Genomic DNA, 24,946 nt, shown 5'->3' on the forward strand with positions numbered 1-24,946 from the left:
TCAGCATTGTAAACATAGCGAAGGAAGCAGTCATTTAAACATTTCTTGTGCACAGCATGTACATAGTTATACTGTTAATGAAAGCCTAACTCAAACAGTGTGGTCAAAGCATGAAGCCATAACATATCTAAATGACTATTGTTTTTTCTTATATTAATACTGATAGTTATTTTTCTTATTATGCCATATCTCAAGTTGTATTACATACTTTATAAATTTATATTGTATATTGTTAAAATTTTCTGTTTTATGCTCTGATCGATATAAATTAAAGTAACATGATGAAAGCAAGAGAAGCCTTTAATTTTTTGTTACTCTTAGCCTTGTAATTTAATCAGTTCTAGCTGTTTTGCTTTTGTTTATTATATCCAACAAGTGTTTCCTGCACAAAAGTTTCCTTCCAAAGTGAAATTAAATATACTACATGTTTAATTATATTAATTTAAAACATGTAGTGAGAAGTCAAGAAAAATGACACCTTTTAATAACATATAGAAACTTAATTATGGGAGAAAAAATCAGCTTCAAATGTCAAAGGCAACATACGTTGGCCGCCAGAATGTGTGGTTCCTTACCTGGTTTGGAACCCTTTATTGGAGGATGTGGAAAGGATGAGCATCCTGGCCAGGTTCATTGGACTGAGGGAGACTGCCTTCTAGGGTCATGTGTTCCCCTGATACACTGGGTGGCAGCATCCCTCTGGTGGATCTCCCATTTCACCACAGGGCACCACATCACCGTAGGAATCAAGAAAGTGAAGTGTTATGCAGAATTAAATTGAAGAGAACCCTAATTTTGCAATTTCAGTAGTTAAGTCTTTTATTGCAGTTCATTGGGGGGCATGTGTTTTGCATTAACTACACAATAGCTGCTTTTCTCACTTGTTAATAACCATCATGATTTAGACATTTTCTACTTGTTAGCTTCTCTCACTGTGAGAAACTTTTTCACCAGAAATACTATTTTTAGATAAACGGATATGTTTTACATAAAATACACGTTTCAGGAGATGGTCCTTGATAAACTTTTTTTAAGTGATTCAGATCACTAAGTGAGAAATGTCCCAATTTTCCATTTTTATCCATTAATTTCACAAGACAGTACTTTTACAAAGTAATTAGGACCTCTGGGTGTGAAATGTCTATTTTTTTTTTTTATTTTATTTTTTTTTTTTTGTGAAAAGAGATTTCTTTGGGTTCGCCAAGTACAGATATTGACCATTTGGTCTTTGTAGTTTTTAAATTTGCTTTTCAAATCAATACATTTGAAATCTGTGCATATGAATGTTTGCACATGTATTATTTACATTGCTATATATTTGACTATCAATAGACCAACTAAAAGATGGCAGTTTAGCTTGCAGAAGCTATTCTATACCAAGTAGCATCATGAGGCATACATTGTTTCTGTTTTGAGTCGTCTCTTTAAGACATATAAGGTGAAATTTGACTTTTATTTATAATGCTTCATAGGTTTCTTGTAAGTACAATTAGAATGGTATCTGAGACATTTTACAGACATAACATCTGTTAACCGTTAACCACATAAAAGAAAGGCAATTCTAGTTTGGAGTGGCATCTTCCTGCTCATTTTGTCGTTTAATTTCCCAAACTTCTAATCGGTAATGAAACTGTAACACACATAATAGATCAAGGAGCAAGTTTCTTATTGTCTACTCTGATACCCTTCTCATCTTAGCCCTTTTTGATGCAGTTAGACCTTTGCCTCACAATGAGAGGATTGTAATTGTCTGGTTGAATTGTGTGTTGATAATAATTACCGATTCTCTGATTGTTCATATTGTAAATGTTATTATATTTAACCTGTGTGACAAGGGAAGTGAAAGCTATAGCTCTGTTTCTTTCTGAAGTGTTCATTCTCACACAGTAAAAATGCCATTTGTTTGGTGCAAAAAATGGTTTTATTTAGGTGTTCTTATGTATAATGAGTGAACTAGTCTGCATACATTTTCAGAATTATTTGTTTAAGAGAAATGGGCTGTGATACATGACGATGTTCATCACTATTTTAATACTCTGGATTTTTGGAATCTTAATAAGATTAAAATTCATAATTCTTTTTTTTTTTTATAATGCATGTGTTATTCTTTAAAGATTTATAGATTGATTGTTACTTGAAAATTCTCATTTTCTTTGAAGTCAAGTGAAAGAATAATTTATAATATTCACAATATACAAGAGCCATCAATCAGTGTGTTAATTTAGTCATTAGTAGATTTATCATTTTACTGTTGCAAAATATGTACCAGAAAATGAAAATTCACAGTAGTATGAAACACAACAGAGTTTTATCCTACTTTACCTTCTTGTGTACATTCATTTTTGCACATGCTAAAAATACTTGTTTTATGTTTCATGACTATGCTGTTGTTGTTTACTCTCAAGTACATCACAAATTGTCTACTACAGGTATGCTAGTCCGTCTGATGAATGTCTATCAGCAGCTTGATTGCTTTGAAATATGCTAGTGAAATGCAGCTACTCCAGATGCCACACATGGATATTGATGCAAGGCACAGAACGAGAAAGACACTCTAGTAACCAATCACTTACACTGAAAAGTTAACAAACTTTGTCAGCATAATTTATATGCTGAAATACTTTGCAATGGCATACCTGTCACTATTAAAAATGACCAGAGTTTGGGGGTCCTGTAGTTGTAAGGTTCAGTCTCATTCTATAGTACTTTTATTTCTTCAAAGCTTGCCAGTCCTATCCATGTAATTCTTCTAAAAAAGTACCTAAAGTCTTACTGTCTACCACGCTACGGGGTAGCTTATTCCAAGTGTCTATGGTTCTCTGTGTAAAGAAAAACTTTCTAATGTTTTGTGCGAAATTTACACTTCACAAGTTTCCATCTGTGTCCTCATGTTCTTGATGAACTTATTTTAAAGTAACAGTCTCACTCCAATGTACTAATTTCCTTCATAATTTTATACACTTCAATCATGTCACCTCTTCTTTTGCTTAAACTGAAAAGGTTCAGCTCTTTTAATCTTTCTTCATAATTCATCCCTTATAGCCCTGGAATGAGCTAAGTTGCTCTTTTATGGACCTTTTCTAGCGCTGTGATGTCCTTTTTGCACACAGTAGTTCAGATGAGGCCTCACCAGTGCGTAATAAAGTTTGAGCATAACATCTTTGAACTTGTACTCCACATATCATGCTATATAATCTACTATTCTGTTTGCCTTCTTAATGGCTTCTGAAGACTGTCTGGAAGTTGACAGCATAGAGTCCACTACATCTCCTAAATCCTTCTCATAAGGTGTACTCTCGATTTTCAGACCTACCATTGTTTATTAGAATCTAGCATTTTTACTTCCTATGTGTAATAACTTAAATTTACTAACATTAAATTTAAACTGCCACAAATTTGCCCAAGCCTATATGCTTTCCATGTCCTTTTGTAATGAATTAACAGATTCCAAATTATCCGCCAATCCACCTATCTTGGTATCATCTGCAAACTTAACCAGCTTGTTACTTATATTGCACCCATCTGCAAACAGCACTCTGAACTCCCACTTCTTTAAGTTTGATGGCCAACCTCTCATGTGGCACCTTGTCAAATGCTTTCTGAAAATCAAGATAAATAATATCATAAGCTCCCTTTTGATCATATCCTTTTTATCTCCTCATAGAATTACAGCATGTTAGTTAGTAAATCATGACCTTCCTCTTCTGAACCCATGCTGACTGTTTAGATAAACTCCTGTACTTGTCATGTGCTGCTCGATCTTAATAATTCCTTCCATGAATTTTCCTGTGATGTACGTTAAGCTTACAGGCCTATTGTTGCTTGGATCTGCCCAGTCACCCTTTTTATATAACAGAATAATATTTGCCATTTTCCAGTCCTTCGGATTCCCCCCAGAGCAATGATTTCCTAAAAATATGTGTCAAGGGTTTATATATGTACTCTCTAGCCTCCTTAAGAACTTGAGGGTAAGTATTATCTGGTCCTGGTGATTTGTTTGATTTCAGCCTATTTAATCTGAGCCCTCTACAATTTCTAAATCATTCAGAACCTCCTTAGTAGTTCCATTACTGCTGGGAGGTTATCCACTTCCTCAATTGTGAAGATCTTGAAAAAAAAATGCAAGTTTAGAGTGTCTGCTATTTTACTGTCTGTATCTTTAAATTCCACTTTTCTCTTCCTGATGCACTTCACATTCTCCTTAACTGTTCTTTTACTACTAATATATTGAATCTTCTAGGGTTGTCTTTCGCCTTATGTGCTATATTGCTGTCTGTCTTTTACCCTCCTTAATATCCTTCTTATTGGTTGCTCTCATGTTCTCATACACCCTGTGATTCACTTTGGAGTTATTAGTCTTTTATGCCTTACACAGCTGTTTTTTTCCTTCGCAGTTTCTTTTTTTAACTTACTGCAGAGTTTTTTCAATTTCCTGTTAATTCCAAATTTAGGTCTGTACCTGTCCTGAATTACATAATACATTTTTAAACCTGTTCCACTGCTCCTCTGTCTGTCTCCAAACTTAAAAGCTTATCCCAGGCTATCCTCCTTAGAGTTTTCCACATCTTCTCAAAATTTGCCCTGCCAAAGTGTAACTTAACAATATTAGTCTTTGCATCTGCACTCTTACAAAACACAGAGAATTGTATTATATTATGGTCACTTGACCCTAGTGGTTCAATCACCACTACATCCTCAGTTCCATCCTGATAATTACAAAATACTAAATCCAGATAGGCTTCACCCTGCACTAGAATTCCCAAAGCCTACAAAAAAACTCCTGGCCCAACTTAAATTCCTTCATACCTCTCCGTCAGAGTCTTTTGTGTTGTTAATGTGTCGATCAGCACAAGCAGCAAGCAGTCTGCTATCCCATCCCCCCCATCGCCGCAGCTCAATTCGCAAAGAAGGTTCTCGGTGCTTATCTTGGAGTGAAGTGACTGGAGTTGTAGAGGGTAAATACTACAGTTAGGTCCATAAATATTTGGACAGAGACAACTTTTTTCTAATTTTGGTTCTGTACATTACCACAATGAATTTTAAATGAAACAACTCAGATGCAGTTGAAGTGTAGACTTTCAGCTTTAATTCAGTGGGGTGAACAAAATGATTGCATAAAAATGTGAGGCAACTAAAGCATTTTTTTAACACAATCCCTTCATTTCAGGGCTCAAAAGTAATTGGACAAATTAAATAACTGGAAATAAAATGTTCATTTCTAATACTTGGTTGAAAACCCTTTGCTGGCAATGACAGCCTGAAGTCTTGAACTCATGGACATCACCAGATGCAGGGTTTCCTCCTTTTTAATGCTCTGCCAGGCCTTTACTGCAGCGGCTTTCAGTTGCTATTTGTTTGTGGGCCTTTCTATCTGAAGTTTAGTCTTCAACAAGTGAAATGCATGCTCAATTGGGTTAAGATCAGGTGACTGACTTGGCCATTCAAGAATTTTCCACTTCTTTGCTTTAATAAACTCCTGGGTTGCTTTGGCTGTATGTTTTGGGTCATTGTCCATCTGTATCATGAAACGCTGCCCAATTAATTTGACTGCATTTAGCTGGATTTGAGCAGACAGTATGTCCCTGAACACCTCAGAATTCATTCGGCTGCTTCTGTCCTGTGTCACATCATCAATAAACACTAGTGTCCCAGTGCCACTGGCAGCGATGCACGCCCAAGCCATCACGCTGCCTCCACCGTGTTTTACAGATGATGTGGTATGCTTTGAATAATGAGCTGTTCCACGCCTTCTCCAAACTTTTTTCTTGCCATCATTCTGGTAGAAGTTGATCTTGGTTTCATCTGTCCAAAGAATGTTTTTCCAGAACTGTGCTGGCTTTTTTAGATGTTCTTTAGCAAAGTCCAATCTAGCCTTTGTATTCTTGAGGCTCATGAGTGGCTTGCACCTTGCAGTGCACCCTCTGTATTTACTTTCATGCAGTCTTCTCTTTATGGTAGACTTGGATATTGATACACCTACCCTCTGGAGAGTGTTGTTCACTTGGTTGGCTGTTGTGAAGGGGTTTCTCTTCACCATGGAAACGATTCTGTGATCATCCACCACTGTTGTCTTCCATGGACGTCCAGGTCTTTTTGCGTTTCTGAGTTCACCAGTGCTTGCTTTCTTTCTCAGGATGTACCAAGCTGTAGATTTTGCCACTCGTAATATTGTAGCAATTTCTCGGATGGGTTTTTTCTGTTTTCGCAGCTTAAGGATGGCTTCTTTCACCTGCATGGAGAGCTGCTTTGACTGCATGTTGTCTGTTCACAGCAAAATCTTCCACATGCAAGCACCACACCTCAAATCAACTCCAGGCCTTTTATCTGCTTAATTGATAATGACATAGCGACGGACTTGCCCACACCTGCCCATGAAATAGCCTTTGAGTCAATTGTCCAATTACTTTTGAGCCCCTGAAATGAAGGGATTGTATTAAATGCTTTAGTTGCCTCACATTTTTATGCAATCGTTTTGTTCACCCCACTGAATTAAAGCTGAAAGTCTGCACTTCAAATGCATCTGAGTTGTTTCATTTAAAATTCATTGTGGTAATGTACAGAACCAAAATTAGAAAAAAGTTGTCTCTGTCCAAATATTTATGGACCTAACCAATATTCCAAATATATTGTTATTTGGAATACATACATTTCATGTGTGTTCCGTGTCTACAACAATCTATGTAAACACATCGTTAAAACAAACATTTTTCATGTTTTAGTAATAATTGACAAAATGTAGACATGAAGTTTTATAATGTGTGAAGCCTGAAGTCCAAATATCAAATAAACACTTTCACAAAAGGTACAAGTATAAGAAAACAAGTGCACTTTTATTCAAGAATGTAACAGAAGAAATGGAAACGGGTTAGGGTAGGCTTTTGATACGACAGCTTGCGTGGTGCAGCGGTAAGAACTGCTGACTCCTATTCAAGAGGTCGCCGGTTCAATACCAGCTACCTCCCAAATTTACACTTTTGAGTAGTGAGCTGCTCTTATTGTTAATATTATACAGTAAAAATATACATTTGATTTGCACCTGTAACAGCCGATGTAAATTTATAGTACTTGTAAAAGTTAGCGTTTTTTTTTTTTCTTTTCAGTTTTATTCTCTCAATCACGTACACTCTCCCACAACTTCCCATTGGGATTAATAAAGTATCTATCTATCTATCTAACTCCACCCCCAAACCCCCGATCTGACGCTGTTTTCAGATAAAGATGTTTGTTATGCCACCTCATTATGTGAAAACAGTGTCTGATATTGTGCATGAACGAGACTGGGACTGGGAAAATTGTGGACGTGGGTGTGAGTGGTGTACGTGACTGGGAATGATTGTGGATGTGAAGTTTTTTGTTTTTTTTAATTCATTTTTATTCTTGAGTGTTCATGCTGAATTAGTATGCACCTTCTGGCCCATGATGTCAAAGCTGCACTGACGAAAAAAAGAGACATAGGTATATATGACATTTGGAATAATTCATTTTATGACCTGTATAGTACATTTTGGAAAACATTATTGCACTAATGCAACATTATATTCATTCACATACCTTCATGTTGTAGTCAGTGACCACTTCTGTTTATTCTTTTCTTCCCTGATCTTGCTCAGTCTCTACATTTTGGTGCATGGTGGTGTTTCTTGTGTACTCCAGGAGATGCAGAGGATAGAATAGTACAGAGAGGTCAGTTCTGCGCTATATACAATCATCAAATTCAAATGTTAACAGTTCCACACACCTAAGGACCATCCTTCCTATATTTACGACATGTGTACCTGTTGCAATGTACACACCTCTCTATGCTGTGGTTCCTATTACACTGAAGGAGCACCTGACACTGAACTTTTTCCTGGGGGAAGCGGAGGTCTTGGAACAGAAACTTGTCGATGTTGCATCCTCTCTTCTTTTTCCATCGCCTTTTCTTGTAAGAAGCGAAGACGAAGTTCCTCTGCAAGGTGAGCCATGAACACTGATTACTTCTGAAGACTTCTGCTCTTGTGCGCCGCCATTTGCAAGGCTATCCCAGTTAATATTAAAGATCCCCCATCACTATAATATCCCTCTGTGTGCCTTTTTAATATTACTAAAAAGATGTGTGTTGAAATTACTGTGTGCGTTGGATGGTCTATAACATACTCTTAAAGTATGGCCTCTTTCCTTAATGCTTTCCAGGTGAAGCCAACATGTCCTCACTAAGGTGGAGCTCATCATCCAACTGAATATATCAGTTCATCTTCTAATATCAATATAGAGTGTGCATTATATCTAGCCACATGTGTAATAATTGAGAGAATGCTGTTATCGGACATCTAAATATAATGAGAGTGATTTGATAAGTGCAAACCGAAGCAACTTAAAACAGTGTCTCACAGTCTCAATAGATTCTAAACTCTGTGTACTAGAATGCTAATGTCAACCGTAGCGTTTACCTCGCAAGCTAAGTCTGTTCATGCTTCATTGCCCAGGCACTGGCCTGGCTGAAATGTTTTTTATGAAATGAGGTATTACCTTAAATAAAAGTTCTCTATGTAATTTTGATTAGACATTTGATATGTTAGTATCAAAAAGAACATAAAGATCTAAATCTAATTTCTTATGAAAATGTGTTGTAGTATTACTTTTGAAAGAATTGGGGCAGAGTCTTAAATAAATGAAATATTCATGTTAATGGGTTTTTATTATTCTAATGAGTTTTTTAAAACATTTGTTAGTATCAGGTCTAAAGAACAGGTGGTATCTTCCCATTTTAGATATTATCTGGCTAAACCTTTTATGGATTTAATTATGTCTCCTCTCTTCAACCATTTTCCGTGGTTTTAGTTATCTTTTATGGTTGAATTTTTTTTCTCATGTTATACACCACCAGTTCTTGTATCCATTTTAGATTCATTCTCTTCTCCTGCACCCAATCATTCCCTGGAATGTTTTTTTTTCTTCTCATTACAAATTAGAAAATTCATTCCATTTTTTTATTCACCATGCAATATTTTGCTGTTTGATTAATTCCTTTTCAAAACTGTGTATCCAGCACCCTCTCACTGCAACTTTCAACATTTGCCTGAACATTCTGAATGTTTTTTACCTTTCCAACCATGCTTCATGTTCATATGCAATTTATAGAAATTGTATAAATATTTTCCCTGAATGCCATGGAAAGAAGGAGCAAAAACATCCATACATAAGCAGACATCAAACTCTGGTTAAGAATTAGTCTGTGTTTATCTGTAGACAAGATTTCTAAGCAACTGTGTGTTACCTCAGAAAGATTCTGGGATTGACAATTTGGAAACATAACCAAAACCTTTCACAGGCCTTTGCAATTCAGAGGAGAATTTATTATTACTATTATTGTTGTTGTTTTTATTTTTTTTTTTTAATAAAAACACCACAGTGCTTAATTAATGTTCACTAAACTGGGATATTACTTTATCTCGGCTAATATAAGTTGAGATAAGTGATTTAGAATTAATTTGCAAAGTATTTATTTGAGCACCAATATGTGCAGCAGGTTTTTACTACTTTTGATTTGTTACCTATATCTATTTCAAAATTTCTATTTCAAGGTTACCTTTTCTTGTTAAGGAATTTATACTGCATTATTCATTGAATTCTTCCAAACATGTCTGGTGTCCAAGGAAATTGAAAGGGATTGTAAATTTGTGGAGGTTTTTCCTTTTTTTATTTGCTTATATAGAAAAATGTCATCATTAACTGTGGTGCAATAATTCATTTGGATAGTGCTTTGGTGGTATATTTATTTTTACTTGGGGATACTAATACAAGAGAGCAACAGTCAGCTTTACTGTGTAAGAAGATCCATCACATTTCATACCTATTTAGCTATGAAACCAAATACAGTGTAATATGCTTTAAGCATTTTTTCAGGTTGATGTATATTCTATTGTATTTACTGTTGCTTGTTTAAAATGCTTTCATGGTTTTTATATTAATAAAAATAGATGTACCTTGGTATTCTACAGTTTGAAAAACCTTGTTGGTAATAATATTTAAATAATATTTAACACTTTTCAGGTCTAATTTTAGACCAATGCTTGACAAATGTAATGGCCCATTGAATTTTTTTTTTTTATGTTTGTTTAAAGACATCACATATAGAGTTTTAGTTTGCCCTCTAAAATATTTTTTCCAGTATTAAGGAACATTTGAATTAATATTTTAACAAGTCATTTGATTTTTGAATATGCCTTTACTTAAGTAAACGTCACATCTTCAAAGTGTTTCGAATGGTTAATAAGTATCAATAAATACAATTTTGTATTTCTCCCCAGATTTGGTATTCACCCAGTTGCAGGACGTATGCCTGGACAGCTTAATGTCTTGTTGGCCGAAGCAGGAGTTCCATATGACATTGTACTTGAAATGGATGAAATCAATGAGGACTTTTCAGGTAGATTTTAGTGGGTTTCCCATGAAAATTGGAAAAAAATAGCACTTGATATTATTTTGACACATTTAAGAAGTTAGATAATTTGTGTTAACATATGTCATTTCTTTTGTCTTAAGAAACTGACCTAGTCCTTGTTATTGGTGCAAATGATACTGTGAACTCTGCAGCACAAGAAGATCCAAACTCCATCATTGCAGGCATGCCAGTTCTTGAAGTCTGGAAGTCTAAGCAGGTTAGTAATGTTACAACTACCAAAATTAATAACTCAGACAATCTCATTTTATTAACAGTGCTATGGTATAGTACAGATCAACGTGATCCTAAAATCTACACAATGATATTGTTACTGGAGGTGAAATAACCTACCAATGTATCTATCCATTAACTGTATACTTTTTGTAGCACTACAATCCCTGAAGCCTGCGAAAATGTTCGTAATTCTGGGCCACCTTAATTTTACTTGCACCTCCTCATCACTGCATTAATTGTGCACCAATAGCATCTTGGTTTTGCAAATGTGTCAATCGGCCACAGGCAGTCAGCCTGCAAACTCATCCCCCACCGAGGCAGCTGAAGTCTCTTTATCTGGGAGTGATGCGTCTGGAATTATATAGGAAAAAATATATCGCTATTTGAAATGCATACATTTCATGTGTATTCCGTGTCTCCAACAATCTGTGTAAATGTAGGATGACGGTGAACACATAACTATAGGAGACATTTTTTTCCTATGTTATATTAATAACAACAGAATGTTAACGGGAAGTGTATAATGTGTGAAGACTGAAGTTCAAATATAAAATATACTTTCACAAAAGGTATAACAAAACAAGTGTTGCTGTAAATGTGTGAAAACTGTAACCCAAATATCAATTGATACGAAATAAAGATGTTTGCATGCATGTGTGCGTTTGCACATTTCACAGTGGAAACGTGGCAGTCTGCTTTGTTGGTGCAGGGTAAGAACTGCTGCTTCATATTCTAGAGGTTGCTGATTAGATCCTAGGTCCTCTCTGCGTTTAACGCTTTAAGTGGTGGCTGCTATTATTGTTACTATTATATATTAAAAGTATACATGTCTTTTGAGTATCTAACAAATATCTAACAAATCAACGAAAGAAGTATACTTTTATTCAAGAATAAAACTGAATAAAAACAAAATCGCACATAAGGTAGTCTTCACTAGTCTTAAATTATGGTACTTGTAAGTTTTTTGGGGGTTTTTTTCCCCAATTTTATTCTCTCAGTCATGTTTAAGCTTCCCCCTATCTGACACTGTTAGTCTTCAAATAAAGGCGTCATATAATGTGTGCTTTTATGTGCAGATTTTTTTTTAATTTGTTTTTTTATTCAGTTTTATTCTTGAATAAAAGCACACTTGTTTTGTTGTGTGGGGTCCTTTTTAAAATGATCTAACATTCCCTTTATACTCCTTCATATAGATGCCCTGGGTGGAGAACAATGAGGTTCTTTTAATTCTTTGTACTGTTTGATAATTTGCTGAAAATCCTTCTAGTCTGATACTGTGCTATTCCCATAGCAGGCAGAGATGTAGCTTCTCAAGATACTTTTACATCTTTAGAATCAGTTAATATTTTTATTTGTGAGTTTGGCTTTCCTCGTTTTATTTAAGTTTTGAGGTGCTGATGTGCCTTCTTCACTAAAGCTATCTTGTTTAAGGGCCTGTGTGGGTTTGTCTGAAATATAGACACCCAGTACTGCTTAAAACCATTGACAGTCTACTGTAGTCCCATTTATGTGTATCAGGGCATGAACATCCTGTAGTCTTCTAATTGACATAGAGGGAGAGATTTGAGTGTACACCAGGTTTCAAGCAAGGTTATTATAGTTTTACATTTTTATATTAGTTTTTATTTCTATATTTTTTTATCTAACCTTACTTGGAAATTCAGTGTAGTTTTAGTTTTTCATCATCATATATTTTTAGTTTTTATTTCACAAAGACATTTCTATTTTATTTTTATATCTATTAGTTTCAGTTTTAGTAATTATGGTTAAAGAGCTACTATGGAGTTTAGTTTTGTGTCACAATCGGACAGAACTGAACACTTATCGGGTTAGGATATAAATTTAAAAGCTTGCTTACTGCAAGATGAATGGCTATATATTGATGTGATGAAAAAAATAAGTTGATATGGGTCATCAGTATTGAAGAGGCTGGTTTAGTATATGTGACACTAGTTGCTTAAAATACATTAAAATATGTGAATTTACATGTGATATGAAGGTAGTCTTTCTGGCAAGGTTTCGCCAAATCATTGTTAGGCATGGGCAATATTGGTGGTGCACTTGAAGCAGGTAGGAACAATGGACTGTGCCACAGAGGTGCTATACATGTCAATATAGACAGATGGGTAGCACTTACATTTAGCATGTGACCATGTACAGTACATCATCTGGTACGAAAAGGTTGCATTTGTTAAATCTTAGAGCAGTCCAGGGCAATAGTGAGTACAGACTTCTAAGGTGGCTCTGTAATATTTACTTTACAGTTACATCTATTTTCAGTCGGTGTAACTTTGTATCCCTTGCAACATGCACCTTGGATCATTGTTGATGATGAAGTAGCATTCTTTTTTATGAAGCACATGTTTTTGTGGCCCTTTTATGCCAAAACTAAGGCTGCTGTTAGCATCTCTGTGTCCAACTTTATTGTCTGGTATGAATTACAGTATCTTGGGCTCTCAGAAAAAAGTGAAAATTTCCCCTTTAACCAAGGATTCTGGGTGGATCTTACTGGTATATATTTTGTGACCACAATATTATCAATACATTTTTAAAAGTAACTATTTAAAGCTGATGATTTATTCATTAATATTGTATGTGACCTGTGAATTGTGGTCCCTTAGACTACAGAGCAAAAAGTACAGTCAAAGCAGTTCTGCAGTGTTTTTCATGTTTGAAGAGTAGTTTGTATGTTTGCCTAAGAAAAGAAAAAAAAAACTAGATATCATTTGATTCTACAAATTGCAGGATGGATTTGCTGCAGGCTTCTTAAATTTTATATACACATCAAGATTTTTCTCAAATATATTACAAAAGCATTTTGGTAAAATTTTGGCAAAAAGGTCTTGAGATGTGCCTGATTTAAAATGGTCTCCTATGATGAAAACAAACTTGTTTTATGTAGATTAAAGACTACTGATTAAATCATACAATAGCTATAATTGAAATAGTGGTTAATTTCATCAGTAAATAGAATGGCCAACATCTTATTATCAGGAATGATAAATTTGGTGAACAAACCAAATCATTTGTTTTTCCCAGTGATTTTGCATTACAAAGTACAATTGTTGATTACACTGGTCAGTTTTGGTTTGCCCTCAGCCTAGGCTGCATGTTCGTTCACTTACAATACATGCGTTTTTGCTGCAGTCTCCACTCTGGGCTAGTTTGGATTTGTGACAAAACAATGAATTTTGTCTTTTGGTTTATAAGTTGCAGATAGATTTTTTAATTATTAGATTTCACATGAAAGCATTAAATCTGTTTTTAAACTACTTGCTTCAGTTACTTATGATAAAAAAATAACATTTCATTAGCAATGTTAACAACAAAAAAGTTTACATATGATGTTGCTTGAAATGAAAAGCTTTTATAAAGTACATGTTGATTTGCATTGTTTGAACATTATTTTCTTTCTTTTCGTATAGGTCATTGTTATGAAGAGGTCATTGGGAGTAGGTTATGCAGCTGTGGACAATCCCATCTTCTATAAACCTAATACTGCAATGCTCTTAGGAGATGCCAAAAAGACCTGTGATGCTCTGCAAGGAAAGGTTCGAGAGGCATACCAGTGATCAGTCTGACGAGGAAAATCAGCTTCTTATACCAGTTTTGAAAAATGCAAATTCTCCACCTTTTATTGCTATTAACATCACTGACAATTACAGAGTCAGCCCACAAGTGTTTAAATTATTGTACTGTGTGGTTATATTCTTTATCATCTTCCATTGTCAGGAAAATGAGGGATCATTTTTGCATTTTTTTACTTAAATGGTTTTAGTATTTTAAAACACCTTCCTATACAATTTCCAAAAACATTTTGCACAAATTATAACTGCATTATCATTGTTTTTAAAAAAAGTTTTAATTTTTGTTTTGAAGTATTTTCACAATCACTGTTGTTTTATAGTCCTCAAACAATATTACAATATTGTATTAATGTTTAGATGTCCAACTGAGAAATATAATTTTTTTTAATTACATAACATATATCCTGATTTACATTGTAATGATCTCAACCAACACTTTGTATTAACTTTTTTTTTTTGAGAACTTGAAATTGTAATTATTACTATATTTTATTGTTTTAGCTGTAAAGAAAAACAGATTCTCCATTTAGCAATATTTTGTATACAGTACTTTGTAGTCTGTAGGTTTAATCTGCAGAGAGATTCAATGCTTCAGACTGTGTCAGGGTCATTCATATTGTAATGCCCTTGAAGTATAAATTCTTAAACATATTTGACAAGCAGCTGAAAAGTAAAGTATGGGCATCTGATTTATGTGTAGCAAAAACACGGTCATCATCCTAAATACATGACAGAAAATCCAGCTGGGTTACCAGGAATTTGTTAAAAGTGTGTTTATTACCCAGGTGGTAGCAGAGTAGGTTACTGTAAGAATTATTTGTAACCCAGTGCAGGGAAAAATGCCAAATATGGGGGAGTCTAAGAAGTTGCAAGAACTTTCTAATGTATAATTAGACCTTATTCCACAGTGAGAATGTACATTTTAATTACAGGCTTTTAGTTGATTTCCTTTAAGTGCTGTAATTAACTGTACTAATGAAAATTAAAGTTAAAAAATGGCATTATTCCACAAATTAAAAAAAAAAAAAACTAATATCAAAGTAATTTGATACATAGATAGTCGTTATATAATATTTTTTAACCCTTCTCAGCTTCAGGAGCACATTTATGATTAGGTTCAGAAATATTGCTTAAATTCTTAAGTGAAATCCAATAACATAGTTATATATTGTCCATAAGTTTCTGTTGTAATAGTTTTGATTTTAAATGATTTATTTTAATGTTCTGATAGCATTATTTTAGTTATCTAGCTCATATTTGTTTTCAGCATGATAAATAGCTAGTCAATAGTTAATGTAAAAAGGAAGTCAAACTGGCATCAATTTATTTTCAGCTAAGTAAATACCTATTGCAAAGCATTACAATTTCCTATTCCTTAACATAGAAGACAGGGTGCACATATTTCATGTAGCATTATAAGCTTATATAAAAGCTTAGGTATAGAAAATAACAAGAATTAAAAAAAAATTGATTGAAGCAGTACTGGTAAAAAAAAAAAAAAATTTTGGCCATAATTTGAAGACATAATTTATGTGTATTTATTTTTTTGTAGGGGTTTGGTAATGTAATGCCTCTTGTGTAAAAGTGGATATGTTTTCAGTGTGACTGCTCTACCTCCAAGCCTCTTAACAAGACCAATATCAACAAATTACTAATTAAATTAGCTTTTTTTTCCTTTTCCCTATATTTTCCAGTTTGTGATGGTACCATTTACCAAAAGAGATGCTGCTATTAATACTTTTATAAAAATACTGGGATCACTTGATACAGCTATTGGCAGTTCCAAACTTAAGTTTAAAATGTCATATGTTTAATTCCCATTTAGCAGGGAATGGGTCCAATAAAGAAAATAATCATTGTATTGCAGGAAAAAGGTGTATTATTCTTCCTTCTTGGCTGCAGTAAGTTTCCTTGTATTTCTTAGTTTGTTTAGATTAAACATTCTTAATACCAGCTTTGTAAACATATGGAAGGAAAAAAATGTCCTCAATGACATTTTGGTGATGAAGTTAGCATGCTTGGAGTGCGATGAACTGATATTAATCTTCAGATTGTGTTTATCATGGAACTTCGCAGAAAACTTTTAATAAATTTCCTGACAGGGACTTCTGACTCTCTTCATTTTTGAACCTAAGATTTTCTTTCTGTATATTTTGAGTTGTTTCAAGCTTTCTGCCCCATTACCGGGATGGATGGAGACCAAACAGATTCTAGGCAGCAAAAATGTTTGATTTTTGCCCAAAACTAAAATAAAAGATTGGTCCTTAGGGAAAATACTCCTAAAGTCGGACTGAATTTCCATTTAGTGGAATCGGTGAATGTGACTGCACACTGCAGTTTCACATTTTAGTTTCCTTGAGAGAACACAATTTCTTAAACTTAAATACATTTTGGACCTCACAGAGATAATAAATTGATTTTGCTCTGAGAAAATAAAAATTTGTTCCACTGTTTAAATTGGATTTTTCTGTTCCTGAATGTATAGAAAAGGTTGTGTTGTGTGGTTTTGTTATAGTCTTATTACTCCATGGTACTTACAGTATTGCAACAAGATGAAAAAATATTTGTCATTCTTACGGTTTGCATGCTGCTGCGTGTTCTGTTTCATCTAAGAAACAATTAGTGTGATTTTATTTAGGAGACTTTGCAAAGATTTTATTTAGATATCACAACTTTCAATATTACTGTACACATGGATAGTAAACTGCATCCCCCTTAAACCAGGGCATTTAATTCCTATTTGACATAATTTCAAATTTAATATTAGGGAGGTTTTGATTCTTGATGCTGAAAAGTGTGTTCTTTCTTAAACATAAGATACATGGAGAGAAAATAATGTGTGAAATAGTTATATGGATATCTGATAGCAACAAGGCAGACAGGGCTATCTTAGTGGACAAACTGACCCATTTGGCCGATTATGTTTGGTTGCAAGATACCTTTATTGACACTGTACAATACAATGAAATATCGCTTGGAGAAAGCCAATAGATGCCTTTAAAATATGTAAGAGTAGACAATAAACTAAGTAAATATTAAACTATGAGAAGCCCAGCTACTATTAACAATTCCTAATATACACAGAGTAAAAGTAAAGATAAACATGTAAGCATAAATAGATAAATGAAGTCACAGTGAAGATTATAGTCAATGTAATGGCCATGTACAGTATAAGTGTGTGATCATGTGTGGTTGATGCAAATGTTCAGTTCAGTCAGTGGTGGTTTCTACTCTAAGAAGGGACAGTGATTGCTGTGCATTTAAAAGTCTGATTGCTTTCTTTAGCCTGGTAGTGTGGGCAAGCAGGGTGCTGAAGAGCCTGCCAGAGGGCAGAGGAGGAGTAAAGATGCCATGGCCGGGGTGGGTTGGATCTTTACAAATGTGCTTTGCTTGTCTGTTGCAGCAGGTAGTGAAGATATCTTCCAGTGATGTTAACTGAGTGCCAGTAATGCTCTGAGCCATTTTGATGATACGCTGGAGGGTCTTGCTGTTCTCGGAGATGCAGCTGGAGTACCACACTGTAATGCAGTACACAATGACAGACTCTATGGTGCACCAGTAGAAGTTATCCAGCAGCCGTTGTGGGACTTGTGCTTTCTTAAGGCTTTTCAGAATATGAAGCCTCTGAAGTCCTTTCTTGGCCTTTGCGGTTGTGTTTGTTGTCCATGACAGGTCCTGGCTGATGTGGACTCCCAAGAACCTGAAACTCTGGACTGTCTCCACCCTCTCGCCATTAATGCTGATGAGATGATAACCACTGAAGTCCAGAATCAGTTCCTTTGTTTCTTGAAATTAAATGCAAATTGTTTGTTCTGGTTTCAACTCTCCAGATTCTCAACCTTTTCTGTATAGGCTACTTCGTCATTATTGGAGATCAGGCCCGTCACGGTGGTGTCGTCTGCAAACTTTATTGTGATGTTAGTATCGTGGGTAGGTTTGCAGTCTTTTACGAAGAGGGAGTAAAAGAGAGGGCTTTGTGTTTTATTTTTTTGTCCTCTTTATTTTTGAGCAGCACCTTAAGCCTGGCTTCAGTTCTCAGTTGTGCGGCTGAATTGAATTTTGCTTCAGTACAAGTATTGCTATGCCAGGTGTTTTGTAGTTGGTGGGGAAAAGCAATAGCACGTCAACCTTTCTGACTTGGACACAACAGGAGGCATAAGAACGCCACCATTATTTGCTTCCTTTCTAGGTAGTTACCAACCCTGTCATAAGGCGCCTTATTCCTTTTAGTCATCTAAATCATCACAAGCCTCTCTTGACAGAATTAGGTACAAAGCAGGTACCAACCCTTGGAATGAGTGCCAAGGTGTTGCAGAACAACTTCACTGATTCTCACAGACACACACACATTCTCATTCTAAGTTAATCTAGATCCCAGTCAGTGTAACTTGCATGTTTTGAGGTAGTGGAGGAAACTAAAGTAGCACAGAAAACCCATGCACCAATGGGTAAAGCAAGCTTGATGTTGCGATGCAATCACCCAAAATGGTTCGTGAGGCCCTCAAGAAGCGCTGGGGAACCATACCACCACGTTTCCCATGTGCCTGCCCAGGGCTGGAGCACACGAGGCAGCCTCAGGTCCCACACTACTGGCTGGCTTTGGCCTACACTGTGCCCAAATATGCTTACCTTAAAAAGTTCAATAATATACGTAATGTTTACAAAATTTATATATGTTACGGCCAAAACCCGAAATCGGCAAATGGCCAATGTCTAATCTTTCCTTGATTTCGGGATTTGGCCAGCCAGTTTGCGAAATAGCATGTGGCAATCGGCCAAAGTCGGAAGAGAAAAGGCATGAACAGATTTTGGTGAGTCTGTATAATTTCATACTTTATACAATCTCTTTACTTTGTGAATATCCATCATCACTTGTTACAACAAGATGAACTTTTATGACATTTCAAATTGCACAACAGTTTCTTATTTCTACATTTGCAGCGATTATGTTGCGCATTTAGTAGTGCAATTGTATCGAGTGTAGCCTTGGCCACCGGTCAGTGATTGGGAAGACGCAACGGTTCATAGTGATTTTTCTACTGTGCCTACGGATTCCAGCATGTGCAATTTCTCGTGCAGAATGGAAAACTCACTTCTGAATCCGCATCTGAATTTTTAAGCATCTTCGCACCTTGAGTGGACAGTCTTACATCAGCACATTGAATTTTGGGATTTCTCGCCACTTCGCGAAATGGCCGGCCAAAGTAGCATATACACTGGTCATTTCTAGTAATTCGGACTTTGGCCACACCTCTTAGACCTAAATGCAAAATGGCCGGCCAATTCGGGAACTGGCAGAACTTCAGGTTTTGGCCCTAACATATACACCAAGGCCCACTTGAGGAGGGAGGATAACCATAAACTTTCAGCCTCACAAAAATCTGGAAGTAAGATGGAATGCCAAAAAGAGGCAAAAGAAGTTGCAAATAAAGCAAACAAAAGAGTCGAAAAGACAGTAAATACATATCGGTCAAGTGAGACAGTTTAAAGGACTCTGAGAGTATACGGAAAAAGATTCTGTGGTTTGATGAGACAAAAACTAAACTCCTCCTCCATCTGTCTAGTACCATCCTTACAGAGAAGCATGATGGTAGCAGCATCGCGCTATGGGGGAGCTTAGCAGCAGCAGGGAGTCTGGGAGAACTGAGAGGACAAATGCAGCCAAATCTGTGGAGAGACCAGACGATGGCAGTTTACAGATGCTTGGGAGAAACTGCCTGTGTCCAAGTGTGCAGAGCTCATAGAAACGTACCGAAGAAGACCCAAAGCTGTAATTGCTGCCAAAAGGCTTCTGTAAAAATACTGAATTTAAGGTCTGAATACGTACATACATGAATGAGAGATTTCAGTTTTTGATGTTTAATAAACTTGCAAATCTACCTGAAAACATGTTTTCACTTTGACATTCTGGGTTATTGAGCATAGATTAATGGGCAAACATGGCAAATTTATTCATTTTGAACTTCAAGAATTACGTTTTAAGAGTTGGGGATACATACTAAAATAGCATTGACATGCAGGTCTTGAACCAATGGGTGTTTGAGCATTTTAAGAAATGAGCAACAGCAAGTTTATTTGGATGAACAAATACACGAGAATGTTCAGCATTTTGAGTGCCTGGGAACAGAGGCAGTGTACTGAATGTTGTTTTTTTTAGTAATGAATAGGAAGGAGAGGCAGTGTGCTGAGAATTTTCTTTTTTAAACAAAATACTGTGTGCGAGTCACAATAATAATAAAAAGAAAACACGGAGAGGCCCAAAGACAACATCTGGGCTCTGCTGTTTGTCAACAGTGATGAGCACACTGTCCAGGGTTCACATTAATAGCTCTGAAATTGAGTTTCCAAGAAAGCAGACACTCCGAAGATTCCATGAGCCCTGACTTTGATAAGATAAGTGCAGTTTGACATTCTTTTTGGCTGGACTGATAAGCTTATCGCTTTTTCAAGTGTTGGTGTATCAGTCAAAACATCAGAAAACAAGTCAGATGATCAAAGACTTGAAACTGTAGAGACACTGGATCGGAACCAACAAAGCTAGGAATAAAAGATGTAATTATCTTTTTATTCAGCAAAATGAAGCACATTCATAGACAGGGTGTAGCTGTGAGTCTGTCAAAAGGTGTAAGGCAAGCGTTATTGAAATGAAATTTGACCCGTCTTTAGCATACTTGAACGTCGTCTCATTCCAGACCAGGAGGACTAAAACTATAATCCTTCTGAAGCTAAAATACAAGCGTTCATAATTACTAACGCGCACCACATGCAACATTTTCCAACAATTATATTCTCACTTGACATAAAACGTAGGGCTTAGAATTAAAAACCATTCTAATTTGTAATCGGCATGTTTTGCAAAAACACAAATCTCCGCATGGAAGATCAGTTTGTGCTTCAGCTTTCCCACTCGCATGTCACTGCAGCAATAAGGAAGGGAGATGAGAGCCCCTTTTCTCTGCTGAAATAAATTAAACAAATTGCAGCAGTTTGGGTGTTATATGAATATCACTTTATTTTGGTAGAAAGGTGGCACAGAATAACTAACATTTATGTCTAGAGCATATTTTCATACACAGGATGTCAAAGAAGTAGTAAAGAAAAAGGAAAATTAGATAAAGTAATAATGAATAAATAATATCCAAAAATAAATAATACACAGTCACATAAAATACATGTATAATTAATATGGAAGTACAGTGTCCTACATAATCTTTTAGGACAAAGGCACATTTTTCCTTGATTTCCCACGTAAAATTCAGACCTGATTAAATTACACATTACAGAAATGACAACACTTTCTCTACGTGGTCCCCCAATTTCAGGGCACCATGATGTTTGGGACACCGCAACGGCAGGTCTAGTAAAGCTGTCACATTCGGGACTTTGTTGAATATCCTTATGCATGCAATGGCTGCTGGAAGTCTGCGATTCATGCACATCACCAAGCGTTGAGGAACTTCTCTGGTGATGCTCTACCAAGCCTCTAATGCAGCCACCTTCAGCTCCTGGTTTTTAGAAGTCACAGAATTAGTTCAATGGAGATTAGCTGTCTGCAGTCGAGGGGTTTCAGCTGATGGTAGTATAAATACAAGTCATCTGGAAGGTGAGTCAATATGATGGCCTAACATTAAGAATAAAGGCAAAAAGAACACTCCAAGCAACTCTATGAAAAGGTGACTGAAAAGCACAAGTCTGGGGATGGAGATGATACAATATCCATGTGACTGGATATAGATAGATAGATAGATAGATAGATAGATAGATAGATACTTTATTAATCCCAATGGGAAATTCACATCCCTTGGAGTCAAACATTAGGAAATGGAAAGAGTGTGGGACAAGCTGTAAACCTGCCTAGCGCAGGCCATCCACAAAAACAAAGATCACGCAAGTAGAAGACTTCTGTGAACTCGAAAGGAGTTACAAGCTACAGTGACTACAATTAGAGAGACTGTGCAAACAACAACTGTTGGGGCTTCACCTGTCACAGAGAAAGCTTGATTAAAAAAAGACATCTCAGTAGAAGCCCATGGGGGACTCTGAAATCATCTAGAAGGAGGTTCTGTCATCAGTTGAGACCAAAAATTCAGCTCTTTCACCTTCAGGCCAAATGTTTTGTTCAGTGTAAGCAATACCTTGCACTTTTATCATGCTGTCAAGCATGGCAGTGGCACTATCATGTTGTGGTGATTCTTCTCTGCAGCAGGACCTGAAAGGTGCTTGTGAGGGTTAAACAAATGCAGCAAAATGCAGGGAGGAAAACCTGATGCAGTCTACAACAAACCTGCACGACAGGCGATAATGTGTTTTACCGAAAGACGATGGCCCCAAGCATAAAGCCAAAGCTACACAGGAATTGCTTAAAACAACATTAATGTCCTGGAGTGGTGGAATGAAGAGTCCATATCTCAATAGAACTGAGAATTTGTGGCTGGACATGAAAAAGGCTGTTCACTCACCATCACCATGAAACCGGACAGAGCTTGAGCAGTTTTACAAAGAAGAATGGAGGAAAAGTGCAGTGCCCAGATGTGCAAAGGCGATAAAGAAAGAGCGGTCGGTGCAGACTCATGGCTTGCATGACTGCCAAAGGTGCATCCACAAAGTACTGACTTGAAGCTGTGTATACGTATATAATCAGCTATTTTGTGTTCCATATTTGTAATTAATTCAGACAAGTTTGTAGAGATTGGTTTTCAGTTTGACATTAAAGAGACTTTTTTGATTAGTGTCAAAAACGCCAAGATAAATCCACTGTGATTCAATGTTGTATGACAATAAAGAAAATAAAAAATAATAGTATAATAGTAATAGTCAATTTGGATTTTTCATTTTTCAAAATGTTGGCATGCATGTACACTTAGAAACCTTCAAATAGGCTCAGGTGCACTAAACAATACCACTGCCAACCACAAAGGGGAGCCGCTGCTAACTGTATCTCCAGTTTCCTCCATAGTGTTGACCCATTGGACGCATAGCCCCGCCCACATTGGGCATTGCAAGTTCCTCCCCTTTCCAGGACCAGGAGAATATAAGCAGGGCGACAAGTCAAGCAGGCCATCCTTTGCCCTCTGACTTTGAAAGCCAGAGGCAGAGATCTTGAGGAGCTTTCTGGTGTAAGAAGCACAAACCTTTTCTTGCGCTTTGATTGTGTGTGTGCTGCGCGACACAATTCTTTGAACTGTGTTTGTCTTACTGTATGTTATTAAATGGGTGAGCCGGAGTTGGCACCCCAAACATTTACAAAGCCTCCATTATTGTTCTGGTACCACAAATTGGTCTTAGGCTTTTAAATTTAATAACTGACAAAAGCATATAACAGAAACAGAAAGTAGAGTACAAGATTTTAAATGTCAAGAATTAGGGGGTTGGAATTAGGCTCATTTCTTTCCTGTTTATATTTGGAGGTTTTTTATTAGTTTTGACAATGTTATTACATTTTCTGGCAATCATCGCCATTTTCTGTTATTCCTGAATTGTTGTTGGATATGGGCCTCCTGTTCCTGCAGCATCACAATGCATGATATTATCACATTACTTGTATTTAGGAAGATGTCCCAGTTATTGGTTCACTTGAAAGCCAAAATTTACTTTACACTTGCTGAGTTACTCTTTATCAATGACCTCCCCAAGTGCTGAATATGCTTCAGCAATTCTATTTAAACCAGTGCTTCCTAAACTCGGTCCTGTGGCCCACTGTGGCTGCAGGTTTTTGTTCCAACCAGATTCCTAATCAGTGACAACACCTGATAGCACTGATCTCATTTAATTAGCTGGGATTATTTTTATTTTATTTTATATTGAGAAAAGCACAGCAGCATGATTTTTACAATTATGAGACATTTAGACATTTATTTCCGCTTTTGCTATAGATTAAATGCTTAACTCTCTTTTTTTGATTTCATTATATTTTGCCCTTTCTCTGTGCAGTTTTTCCCCTTCGTTGTATCTTATTAATGACAATTAAAAACCAGCAGAGCAGGCAGCCAGGCAAACAACACTGAATAATCAAAGGCTGCAAGTACTTGAGCATCAGACCCACTAATTAGTAAATAATGGATTAATGAAACAATTAGAACACCTGGAAAAGTAGAATGAAAATCAAGATGAAAATATTGTTAAAAAGAAAAAAATACATTATTCCCATATACGGCTTGGTACATTTTAATATATATATATATATATATATTTTTTTTACCAAACTTAGTTTTCTAATTTCTATATCATTCCCAAAACACAGAACTTGGGAAATAACAGTTCACTTAATTAGCCCAGGAGTCCAATTAAAAACCGAAGCTGGTTGGAACAAAAGCCTGCAGCCACAGTGTGTCCCCAGGACTGAGGTTGGGAAACACTGATTTACAGTAGATAGAAGAAAACATTAGTATAAAATTGGAGCAATCATCAAGATTTGCTCATGCAAAATGTAACCCATTCTGTGTTACTCTTCATATTTTTGCCCCCATTACTGTTAATTAAATACTCTCCTTTTTTATAGAATAAAATAATAGTTCAAAGATAACCACATGGCAGGATCAGAGATGGAGTGTCACATCGTGATGTAATCCTACCTGGTTTACAGATGTTCCAATGTTGTGTAGCGTATTGCAGAATGCCCATGAAGTAAACAGGTAGGATGCTGGTCTTGACCAGCAGAACTTCACATATTGAATATTTCGAATAAAATACATTAGTACAAATG

At 36.0% G+C, this 24,946-nt stretch overlaps 1 protein-coding gene across 2 annotated transcripts in view; it reads left to right on the top strand.

Annotated features, from left to right (window-relative positions):
* Positions 1 to 16,349, top strand: part of nnt (nicotinamide nucleotide transhydrogenase) — a 117,117-nt gene extending 100,768 nt beyond the window's left edge. For both annotated transcript variants that reach the window (XM_028802485.2, XM_028802486.2), the window contains exons 20-22: positions 10,290 to 10,408; positions 10,525 to 10,640; positions 14,083 to 16,349. In XM_028802485.2, the coding sequence (XP_028658318.1) occupies positions 10,290 to 10,408; positions 10,525 to 10,640; positions 14,083 to 14,229 (382 nt within the window). In that variant the 3' untranslated portion in view covers positions 14,230 to 16,349. The remainder of the gene's footprint in view (positions 1 to 10,289; positions 10,409 to 10,524; positions 10,641 to 14,082) is intronic.
* Positions 16,350 to 24,946: the final 8,597 nt, after the last annotated feature.

The sequence above is a fragment of the Erpetoichthys calabaricus genome, chromosome 5 (genome assembly GCF_900747795.2).
Source record: "Erpetoichthys calabaricus chromosome 5, fErpCal1.3, whole genome shotgun sequence".
NCBI classification, from domain to species: domain Eukaryota; kingdom Metazoa; phylum Chordata; class Cladistia; order Polypteriformes; family Polypteridae; genus Erpetoichthys; species Erpetoichthys calabaricus.